Here is a 12,271-nt window from a genome sequence, read left to right as displayed (position 1 = left end):
CTCACAGAGATTCACCTGTCTCTGCCTCCCGAGTGCTGGGATTAAAGGCGTGCACCATTCAGTCTTCCTACCTGAGCCTCCCAAGTGCTGGGATTACAGTTATACACCTCTATATATGACTTCTATATTTAGAAAGTTGGGTGAAAATAGAAAGAAGAGATCATGTGCACTTTCCTGTCCCAGCGAACAGTCTCTAGTAGCCACATTGGGGGATGAAGGCAGAAGTCAGCCTGTTTGCTAGGGTTTGGGAACTGAGAACAGGTAGTTGAAAAGCACATTCCTTTTACATTTCTGTTTCATATCCTGACTCTGAGCAGCAAGTGAAGAACAGCAAGTTGCAAACACATTAGGATACAGAATCTGGAAATTTCTAGGATACTGTAGCATGGTGCTGTGAGCTCATCGCTGGGCCTGTTTTATGTGCAAAGAAGTTCCATTTCTCTGCTCTATGCACCTGGAGTGGTATTATATAGGCCTTATGAGAATTATTTGTTTAACTTTTTAAAGTTCTCACCAGCAGAACAGAATGGGTCTACCAGATGCATATCCTTGCTAACACTTGGTTTTCTCTTTTTAATCTGAATCTGTCTAGACTTTTATTCAGCCATCTTCTCCTTGTCAGTCTTTAAACCATCATGTCAACAGAGCCACCGTGGCTGTGTGACTTGAACCGCTGTTAAGCCAACTCAGATTTCTTACTTTTTAAGGGAGCTTGTATTGGTTACGCTGCAGCGCTCATGGCTGGCCGCCACCTGCAGCGGCCATGCCGGCGGCGGCGGAGAGTGCTGATCAGAAGAATCACAAGCCATGGTTACCTTTCCAGAGCTTTATTGGGGGGGGGGGGGGGGGGGGGACTGAAACAGAGAGACCGCGTGGAAGGAAGAGAACAGAAGGAGAGAGTACAGAAAGGAAGAGAATGCACAGAGGGCACACCCGCTTTTTAACCTGGGATGCCATTGCAGGCTGGTGATGTAATTAACATAATCCTTACGGCTTGTTTGGTTTCTTGACTAGTTTCAAAATGGCATGAGAGTATAGAGTTTTTAAATGGAGGTTTTAAAGTCAAACAAACCAGGATTCACATCTTTCCTCCTTCACTTTGTTCTTTAGCAGGTAGCTTTGGGACCTCTGAATTTTAACCGCTGCTTCTGAGGGGAAGATAATACCTTCCACCCTCCCAGCAGTTGGCTCCTTCCGTGCCTCTCTGGTTGCTGTTTCCGTTCTGCTCTGGGTGCACATGAGTCACATTTAATTCCAAGTAAAACTTCCCAGTAATCTTTTGGGGTTTTGCTTTGTTTTTTTTTGTTTTTTGTTTTTTTCAAGACAAAGTGTCATATGTAGCTCTGGCTGTCCTGGAACGCTATAGACCAGGCAGGCCTTGAACTCACAGTGATCTGTCTCTAACTCCCAAATTCTGGGGTTAAAGGAGTGTGTACAGGCTATGGGCCAAGAGGTTGTGATACAGCCCTGTCACCATGCACTCTACTAAACACCACTACCCTGCTCCCTGCCCAGTCCTAGTTACTGACCATAGCTAAGGAATTAGTCTGGGGTTGGGGATTTAGCTCAGTGGTAGAGCGCTTGCTAAGGCCCTGGGTTCAGTCCTCAGCTCCAAAAAAAAAAAGGAATTAGTCTGGTTTTTGGTGTTGGGTTGTACCAGAACCTAATAAGTACACTCTACCACTGAGCTTTATCCCTGCCAAACCGGCAGTTAGGAAGTCCAGTTTTAAGTTTCAGCACCCTTCTGGTAAACAAAGATAATGAAGAAAGTCACACTCTCACAACAGTAGGCTAATAGAGTGCTCACCTAGTATGGGTAAGGCCCTGAGTTCTAGCACACCCCTACCACCACTACTAAAAAAAGAGTTCAAAAAGATAGTATAGCCAGGCCGTGGTGGTGCATACCTTTAATCCCAGCACTTGAGAGGCAGAGGCAGGCGGATCTCTGTGAGTTCAAGGCCAGCCTAGTCTACAGAGTGAGTTCCAGAATAGCCAGGACTATTTCACAGAGAAACCCTGTCTCGAAAAACAAATAAACAAACAAAAAAGGTAATAGAAACTTATAGCTGACACCTGTTCCTGAGTCCCTGGGTAACAGATGACATGAAAAGGCAGAGCCCCACAAAGATCAATTTAGTTGTATATGTCAGCATATGTCACAGTACTGTTCTGTGACAGGCATGAAGGAAAGCACATCAGAGATGCCTATAAAGGGTAAAGGAGACCTAAATAGGACTTAATAACATAATGAAAAGAGTCAGACTATCACTCCTTAAATTAATGTTCATTTCTTAAGGAATAGGATTTAATAGAATATAATCATTGTTTATTACATGATTATTAAAAGGGATAGCATTGGAGGATGGGCTGGTGACTCTAAGAGCATTCGCTGTGCAAATATGAGGAAACTGAGTTTGGACCCTCACCACCCAAGTCAAAAGATAGGTATGAGGCCAGTCGTTAAGGCTCATGCCTTTAGTCCCAGTACTTGGGGAATCTGTGAGTTCCAGGCCAACCAGAACTATATAGTGAGACCCTGTCGAGATAGATGTGGCTGCATGGATGTATGTCACCTGAGTTCTATTGGAAACAGAGACAGAAGAACCCCAGAGGCTTAATGGCCAGGCATCTAGCTGAAACCACATGCTCCAGGTTCAGTGAGAAACTCCCATCTTAAGGGAATAAAACAGAGAGGAATAGAATAGGATACCTATGGCCCTCCTCTGGCATCCACACATTTGCTCATGGACTACTTACAGACAGACAGACAACACATGCATACGAATGCACACATGCAAAGATGCACAGAGACACAAGGGAAACACAGATGCTGCAACATAAAATTACCTTGGAGAAATTCTTTGTATTCCTTACAAGTAGATATAGCCAGGCATGGTAATAGATGCCAATAATCCTAGAATTCATAAACAGAGGCAAAAGGATCACAAGTTCAAGACCATCCTGGGCTTTAAAAAAACAAAACAAAACGAAGTTTGTACACCACAGGTGTGATTAGAAATAAGAGTACGGTTATAGCTGTAACTCAGTAGCAGAGGCCTTGCCTGGCATTTAGAGTGACGGCTTCCATCCCCTGTGCAACCAAAAGGAGGAGGAGGAGGGAGAATGGGGAAAGAAAGGAGGAGTTCTAAATATTTTAATGGTACTCTGGCACAGTGGTGGTTGGTTGGTTTTTAGACTAGCCTCCAACTTAGAATCCTCCTATCTCAGCAGCTTCTTTAGCACCTGGGATTCGAGGGAAGGCACCGTGCCGTGCTCCCAGCTTCCCTTTCATTTTTTTAATAGAAGTCCCTTGAGTTTCACATGTGGTTTTCCCTGTGGCATGAGCCCTGCCCAACTGCTCTGACACAGGAAGGACATCATTCTGTTCAGCAGGAGCTGGAGGTAGTTTCTCTCTCTTCCTTTGCCCTGTCTCGGTGTTTTAATGTGTTGTCTTTGGCCTTTCTCTTGGAAGCCCTTTGGTTCCTAGGACTCCACACACTGCCAACATCATCTATCCTCTTCACCACTACCAGACAGCTCATTTCCTTAAACACTGTCTTCTTTGGGTCCCTTCCCCAGCTATCCAGAATCTAGTTATTCTACATATTTCTTTCTGAGTGTTTTTTTTTTCTACCTAGAATCTATGATGATCTCCCTTAAACCTTTATGTAGAGTGTGTGTGTGTGTGTGTGTGTGTGTGTGTGTGTGTGTGTGTGTATGTGTGTATGCACGCGCTCCTGAAAACTAGAGATACACGATAAATCGATAAATAAAACTAGCCTTCCAGGACCATTCTCTATTCTTCCCATTTTGTAGCTTCCCTGGCCTGCTCCAGCCCTTACACATGCCGACCTCATTCTTGTCTTGACAAGTTTGTTCTTCTGCTCCTTCTGAGTGAGGTCCTTCCTTACACATCTTCAACCTCCTCATCTTCTAAGCCTCTGTCTGTATCATTCAAGCTTTTTCTCTCATTCTTCAAGAGAGTTGAGAAGTCTTCTCTGACCCTCCAGTGTCAGTAGGCACTGCCATATGTTTGGCTATCTGCCAGTCTTGGCTACATAAATCCTATTGGTGTTTTTCTGTCTCCCTTCTCTCTGTAGAATAAATGGAAGGCAAGTGCTTCCTCTTGCTTACTACAATGTCCCAGTACTTTGAACATACCTAGCATGCAGCAGACTCTCAATAAACGTCTGTTGACAAATGTCCCAAGCACTGCTTGGCCATGAGGATGATGGATCCCTCTGGCTCTGGCTTTCTGGGGCTCCAAATCACAAACATCTGGGTAAGTAAGTTATTGTTCATCTGGTGTTGAAATAAGTCACTTCTGACAGCTAGAAGGTCTGTTTCCATTAGTGCCCTTTCTCTCCTGATGAAGTGTTTAGTTTTGCTTCTCCCACACTCAAAGCAGAGTAAGAGCTGCCTCAGCTCCACAGGTGTGCAGAGCTAAACCGGGAGAGCTGTGGAGAAAACTGAAAAGCCCGGATGCTGTAGGATGGCTCTGTACAGCTGCCTTTTTGGAGACTGAAAGCCGCAACTGCTGGCACACAGTACCCCAGGCTTGCTCTCGCTCTGTGTTTCTGTTGCATTTTGTAGAATAGATTTGGGAATTGATCTAAATTATATGAGGGAGGATGCAGAATGTTTGAAAGTCCAACCTTTCTCCATTTCTTAGATGTGAACGACTAGAAGAGCAACTGAATGACCTGACAGAGCTCCACCAGAACGAGATCCTGAACTTAAAGCAAGAGTTGGCCAGCATGGAAGAGAAAATTGCCTATCAGTCCTATGAACGGGCCCGGGACATCCAGGTTAGTGTGACTAATAAGTAAGAAAGAAGAAAGGAAGAGAATGGACAGAGACATAAGGGTAGAGAATCAAGAAAAGCTCTTATCAGTTGCAGCACACCTACCTTCAACACAATGCAGGTACCTTTTTCAAAAGTTCATGCTCTAGATATTGGCAAATGTCTTAGGACAGAGCAGTCTCAGTCTAGAAAAACTAGAGCGTCCCATCTGCTGGTTGCTGCCTGGAGCTGCCCAGGTGGGGCTTCTGGCCGTCTTGCCTATCTTCTGCTTCTCTGGAAAGGGCTTTTGTGCCTGCTCTCTAACAGGTGGCACATCACACAGTTGATGAAAATCTTCCATTGTTTGTTTATGAGAAATCCCAGCAGTGAAATTGAAGGTGAGCACTCACTTGATTCTGTTTTCTGTGGAGATTTTCTCAGAGGTCATAGTGGTTTTTGTGAAAGCATTTGAAAGGAGCTCATGTGGAGAAAAGGGGCTTGTAGTGCACCCACCCAGAGGAATCAACCCACTGGCCTGACTGTTTGCCAGCTGCTGCCAACTTCTTTAGGCCCGCAAATGGTTTACATTTTTATTTTTTCAGCCCAAGGTAGTTCTGGAGTGAGCAGCATCCATTATCCATTCTTGAACTAGCTTCAGCCTGATGTCTGGGCCTTGCCTCACATCCCAGGAAACCAGAACCCATTGAAGACAAGGCTGGAAAATCCCAGGGTTCCAGCCAGTGGTTGCCATGGGAGGATGTCTGTCCTAGCTAAGGGATGAAGTTTGTTTTTCTGAGTTGTAGGGTAAATTTTACATAAGGCTTGGCCTTAGCGGGAGTAGGTCACTTTAATGCCCTCTGTAAAGTGTCATCATAGTATCTGCCTTAGAGATTGCCCTAGAAAGGGAGTGTGCCCTCCTTACATTGAGGTCACAGTTCCCTTTCTCCAATCAGCGATTGTCTTGACCTAAAAACACCAGGTAGTGTGTTAGTGAAGCACAATCAAAGGTGTTCACTGCATCATTGTTTGAGTGGGAAAAAAATCAGAGAAAACAACAACAAAAAAAAACTTTAAAATCCCCAAGAGGGACCCAAACTGTGGCATACCCACGGTATGAACACTCAGGGTATTTACCATGGAGCCTAACAGAACTTCCAGAACCAGATAAAGGTGGAAGGTGAGAACCAATCCCTGAAATTTGTCCTCTAATCTCCACACTTATGCAATGGCACACCCACACTGATCTGCAAATACATGCATGCTATAATAATAATTTTAAAGCCAGGCATAATGTCATGTGCTTATAATCCCAGCAATGGCAATATGAGACAGGCAGATCCTTGGAGCTTACTGGTCAGCTAGTCTAGCCTGCTTGGCACAGTTGCAGCCAGTGAGAGACCCTGTCTGAAACAAAAGATGGAGGGTACCTGAGGACCAACACCACATTTGTCTTCTGACCTTCACGTGAACATGCACACGTGTCCACATGCACATGTCTACACACACAAAAATGAGGTGGATCCCTATATTTTGACATGGCATAATCATCAAGGCCCACTATTGAGGAAAAAGTCAATACGTTGTGGATCAATTACAGTAGAATGCTACGCACATTATGGTAAGAAATACCTGTAATAACCCCATGCTAGGCAAATACATATGTATATTTAAATACTGGTAAAGAGTAAACACACTAGTATGACAGTGTTACAACAGCAACAGGGACTAGAACTGAGAAGAAGACTGAGAAACTGTTTAAGTAAAACAAGTACATGTGGCTTGTGTACCTTAGACTCCAAATTTCTAAAAGAATAAAAACCACATAATTGAGGCTAGGCCATTCTTGAATGATAGCATGTGCCTATGATCTCAGCATTCAGAAGGTTGAGCCAAAAAACATCAGAAGTTCAGGGTCATCTCAGCTATATAGCAAGTATGAGGCCAGTCTGAGATACAAGAGACTCTGGTGATAAAAGAAACTAATAAAGTAAGTAAGTAAATTTTAGGCAAAATAAATCCAAGTATGTCTGCTGTTCCCCATCACTATTCCCCAAGGAGTACAGTAGAGGGGATGGGAGTAATGTCCATTTGGCTCTCCAGGGCATGTCAGCCCTAGAGTTCTGAGAGCAGAAGCCTAACCATCCCCTGTTTGGCCCACAGGAGGCCCTGGAGGCCTGTCAGACTCGCATCTCCAAGATGGAGCTGCAGCAGCAACAGCAGCAGGTGGTGCAGCTGGAAGGGCTGGAGAATGCCACGGCTCGAAACCTTCTGGGCAAACTCATCAACATCCTCCTGGCCGTCATGGCAGTCCTCTTGGTCTTTGTGTCCACAGTAGCCAACTGTGTGGTTCCTCTCATGAAGACACGCAACAGGACGTTCAGCACTTTATTCCTGGTGGCTTTCATTGCCTTTCTCTGGAAGCACTGGGACGCCCTCTTCAGCTATGTGGACCGGCTCTTCTCAACCCCCAGATGATGCTGGCCCAGAAAGCAGTGCTCCTCACCATCTGGCGAGTGCATGCCAAGAGAGCTAGACAGCAGCATTACCCACTCTGAGGTTTTCTACAAGAGAGTTGAGTGAATCTGTTTACATTTAGAATAATGTTTTTTTCTTCAAGAGACGCAATTGCAATAGTATTTTTTAGATTCTATCCAAGAAGTTTTTTGGGCAAAATCTTGGATCATTTTTATGTAGCATGATTTTCCTTGGGATGCAAATCTGAAACAGTCCCTTAACATGAACCAACAATCTGTAACACACTGAAGGGCATTCTGAATTGAGGCTTGGAGGGCTGCACTAAACCCACTAAACAGATGCAAAAACCTGACCAGGCCCAACACCTGCCCTGCTTGGGCTCCTCTCCTCGTCTAGACTAACTCTACTGTGAAGTCCCACCACATTCCAGGTTGGAATTTTAGATTCAGGGTGGATTTTCCCCGCCATGGAAGAACACGGGCATCTCCCAGGCTTTCTCACGCTAACCCTGAAGTATGATGACTTCTGAACCTGCGCCTTCCTTAACTCTGCCGGGATTGGAAGCAAGAGCATCAAGCCCACAGGATGACTGTGCAGTCCTGTTCAGTATTGTGAAGTAGCCCTTAATCCTAACTTTAAGCAAAATCCCTTGGCCGCACTTTGAAGGTTTGGTTTTTTTTTTTATATGTGTATAGTTACCAACTTAAAAATAAAAAATCCGAACAACATACTTGAAGAATGTACTACTCAAACTCTCAGTGCTTCCTTATAATTTCTAATAGGATTTTTTATTATTGTTATTATTATTGGGGTATTTTTGTTTGATTGGTTTTGGTTTTTTGTTTGTTTGCGGGGGCGGGGGGTTGTTACTGGGTTGGGAGGGTCTTTTATTTTTTTTCCTTTGAAATAAAGCAGTGATGTTTTCAAATGAAGCCGTGTGGATATTTCAGCGTGCTGCCCCCTGTTGTCTTGAAACAGTTGAGTTGGAAACTGCTGCCAGCGCTGCCCTTTGCCACCCTGTGGCTGCCCCAGCTCTCTGGTGTCTACTACACATACAGCACCATCTCCCCGGCTTGGCATGGTTAGAGTGGTGAGGGGTTTGCAGAGTGAGGGGGTGCAATCTCAGCAGAATAGTGTGGTAGGACTGGATTTTGCCCCCCCCCCCCAAGTAAATGTTCACTTAGTGACCTTGGGCTGGGATTCTCTTTAGGAAAAAAAAAAATGCTACTATGTTATGAGAGTCATAAATAACTCCCTTTGTTTGCTTAATTTATTGTTTAACACCCCTAATTACCGAAACCAAAGTGATGTGGAGTCTTGTTGTCTGCATTTTGGCCTCAGCATCCTTAACTTCAAAGCTTTATTCTGTCTGCCTGAGAGGATCAATTGAAGGTGATTCTCCCAAAAAGCAGAAAAGGAAATGTCAGGTTACAAGGACCCAAGTTCTGGGTGCAAACTGTTGTAAGCTTCCTATTGACCCAGACTGACTCACTAACTGCTCAGTGGCTATTTAGAGACACTTTAGGAAGAGGAGCTGAGCTTTGCCCCCATCCCTCAGCCAGTTCCCTGACCCAGGTGGAACCTGACTCAACCTTCAGAGCAAAATAGCCTGATTAATCTCATATTATTGGAGGTCACAAATGCCATGTCCAGTGGCCTCTTCCTGTGTGCCCACATGATGCAAAGGAGTCGTGTACTGTGCGATGGACAGAGAAGCGAAGTGTGTTTTTGCCTATGTCCCCACACCAGGACCTTCTTTCAGAACTAGGGTAGCAATGCCCTGTCTGTTGGAAAGCATGGTTTACATAACAGTTCCAGCCTCCTTTTGCTTTGGCCAATTGGCCTTCTCACTTTGATATTTTAACTCAGGTACCCAGTCTTCACTCCATCCCCAGATGGTTGTTATTCACCTCATAATGAGCACCTAGAGCAGGGACAAAAATAAATAAATAAATAAATAAAACTAACACATATTCATGCCAAAACAAATGGTCCCCAAGCCTATGTTAGAAGGTTAACTTTGCCTGAAAATACTGCAGCTTCAAGGCAAGAACGCCACAGGACACTATGACCTTGTTGGACAAGCAGTCGCTGCTATAATTAACAGAAGAGAGTCCCGTGGGGCTGTGGGAGAGATGAACCAGTGGCAGCCCACTGGCTTTTTTTTAACAGTTCCACAGGAGGCCCCCCAAATGTCACTGTGATTGATAAACTGAAATTGTCTCTAATTTCCTGATGGCAGTTTCTGTTGAAGGAAGAGTCTGGAGCTTCTGACAGACAGACAGACCTGCGCTGACTCCCCATCTTCCTCTAGCAGACTGTCTTGGGAAGGCCCTTCAGTCCAGGACAGGCCCTGCCGTGGCTTCTCGCTGTCTTACCCCTGCTCACTCACTAGACCTACAGTTGTCTGCACCCAACGCTGTTTGTAACACACTTCTGTTTGCCTACCTGCCTGTACTTTTTGCTGCCCATCCCTATTGGCCTTTGAGTTTCTTGGAATTGTGGCTATCCTTGGATTCTCTTTTTCTATTCACAGCCCTTCAGTCACCTTGCTCTGGTGGTTTAGCACTTGATCTGAGAGAAACTTGCCCACAATTTAATGCTTCTTTTCCTTAAGAAAATAATTTTCAAAAATAAAAAAACTCCCGCTAAAGTGAAGCATTCCTTGATTCCCTTGTCCATGCTGGTGCCTAGCCCGGGTGAGTGAGGCTGGCTGTGTTGGCCTGGGTGACTGTTGTGGTTCTAGAGTTGGCCATCACTCTGCATTGATGGCTGTCTGCTCCAGTTTCAGGTCCTTGGTGTAGTCAGGGCATCCTGGCAAGGAAGGCTTTCTATTCCTTAAGAAGTGCGGTTGGACCCATTGCTGCAGTGCTTCTTTAGCCCCTTCCCGACTGGCATCAAACGGCTGTTGCCAGAACAGTGGGGTGAAGCCTTCCTCGCCAGTCAGGTCTGACAGTGGGCATGCTTTGGTGTGGTCTTCACTGGCTTTGGTTTTGTTTCTGATCTTGTGTTCTAAGGTAGTCAGTGAATGCTGGATTCTGAGTGAGCTCTGGTGTTCTGGCCTTCTAGCCTTGGAAAGTACACATCTCAGACAAAACCAAATGCTGTCATCAAGAAGCCAGCACAGGCAAAGTGATGGTTCCCACACCACCCCCAATAAAACTGGGATTCTGAATGTGACTCTACAAGTTAAACATTTCTGTGTGTTGTGTATGCTAGGTGATACCCTCAGAAGGGGCTGACTACTAGACTGTAAGTGTGTTTTATACAAGTGTGTAAGACTACAGACTCACATGCACGAATCGCAGAGTAAAGAGACGATACTTGTGAACGCGTGAACGTTAACACTGTAGTTGCTAGATCTTAAGCTGCTAATTGTTGAGAGAGAATTCAGTTATGTTCTGTCTGGCTGCTGTGAAGTCTCAGCAGCACCTTTGCTGTACATAAAATGAAAATAAAGACCTCAGCTAGAAACCTGCCAGCTGACTTGGGTTTGTTTTGTTCCTTCTTTCTGCATTCCCTATTTCTGGTGGCAGATGCATCTGTCTGTAAATTTTGGGGGCCGGGGCTGGGGGGCAGGGGGGAGATTGTCACACTAGTATCTTGAAACTATAACTGACAACCAGGAAATTGTCACAACTCCGTGGACCTTACAGACATCATTCCAGGTTGGCATTTCCCCGTGATTCCTTTAGGCTGGTAGTTAAGACGATGTTTCAAGGGCTGGGGAGATAGCTCAGTTGGTACAATGCTTGCTGCACAAGGATGATGACCTGTGGTTGGATCCCCAGCACCCATGTAGAAGTCAGGTGTGCTGGCATGCCTCCGTAATTTCAGTGCTGTAGAGAGGGAGATGGACAGATTCCTGGGGCTCGCTGGCCAAGTCTCTCCAAATTTGTAATCTCCAGGTTCAGTGAGAGATTCTGTGTATTAGGGTTCTCTAGAGGAACAGAACTGATAGAATGAATATATATATTAAAAGGAGATTTATTAGAGTGACTTACAGGCCGTGGTCCAGCTAATCCAACAATGGCTCTCCTTGACAGGCCAAGAGTCCAGTAGCTGTTCAGTCCACAAGGCTGGATGTTTCAAATGGTCTTAAGTATGCATTGAAATCCCTGTGTCGGCTCTAATACTGGTGAAGGAATGTCTCAGTGGCAGGATGGATGAACTTGCCAGAGAGAAAGGGCAAGTAGGAGAAAAGCAAAAGCTTCCTTCTTCCGTGGCCTTTTCTGTGGGCTGCCATCAGAGAGTGTGACCACATTTAGGGTGGGTCTTCCTACCTCAAATGAGCCATTCAAGCAGATTTCCTCCTCCTCCTCTTCCTCACAAGTGTGTTCAGCTGCTTGGGTTTTGGTTGATTGTAGATGTAGTCAAGTTGACAACCAAGATAAGCCATCACACATGATCTCAAAAAAATAAGTAGAGAATAGCCGGGCGGTGATGGTGCACGCCTTTAATCCCAGCACTCGGGAGGCAGAGGCAGGCGGATCTCTGTGAGTTTGAGGCCAGCCTGGTCTCCAAAGCGAGTTCCAGGAAAGGCGCAAAGCTACACAGAGAAACCCTGTCTCGAAAAACCAAAAAAATAAAATAAAATAAGTAGAGAAGCTGGGCGGTGGTGGCACATGCTTTTAATTCCAGCACTTGGGAGGGAGAGGAAGGAGGGTCTCTGTGAGTTCAAGGCCAGGCTGGGCTACAGAGTAAGTTCCAGCAGGACAGCCAGAGCTACATGGAGAAACCCTGTCTTGAAAAACCAAAAAAAAAAAAAAAAAAAAAAAGAGTTATTGATGAAGACACCTGAACTTGATCTCTGGCCTCCGTGTGCATATGCACATACACCACACACACAGAAACACACACACACACACACCTACCTTCAGGATTTGGGGAGGAGCATTCAAGTACTGACCTCCCAACTCAGCATCTAATGACCCCAAAATTGGCAGAGTGATGTCTTCCGTCATTTCAAAGCTTTACTATGATAGGTGGAAACAGACATTAGGCATTCAAAAT

General features: G+C 45.2%; 1 protein-coding gene across 2 annotated transcripts in view; it reads left to right on the top strand.

The window, feature by feature from the left end:
• The window catches only part of Tmcc1 (transmembrane and coiled-coil domain family 1), a 120,211-nt gene extending 109,472 nt beyond the window's left edge, over positions 1 to 10,739 (top strand). For both annotated transcript variants that reach the window (XM_059258433.1, XM_059258432.1), the window contains 2 exons: positions 4,673 to 4,808; positions 6,944 to 10,739. In XM_059258433.1, coding sequence (XP_059114416.1) covers positions 4,673 to 4,808; positions 6,944 to 7,258 — 451 coding nt within the window. In that variant the 3' untranslated portion in view covers positions 7,259 to 10,739. The remainder of the gene's footprint in view (positions 1 to 4,672; positions 4,809 to 6,943) is intronic.
• The last annotated feature ends 1,532 nt before the right edge of the window (positions 10,740 to 12,271 follow it).

The sequence above is a fragment of the Peromyscus eremicus genome, chromosome 3 (genome assembly GCF_949786415.1).
Source record: "Peromyscus eremicus chromosome 3, PerEre_H2_v1, whole genome shotgun sequence".
Lineage (NCBI taxonomy): Eukaryota > Metazoa > Chordata > Mammalia > Rodentia > Cricetidae > Peromyscus > Peromyscus eremicus.
This window is presented reverse-complemented; position numbering and strand designations above follow the sequence as displayed.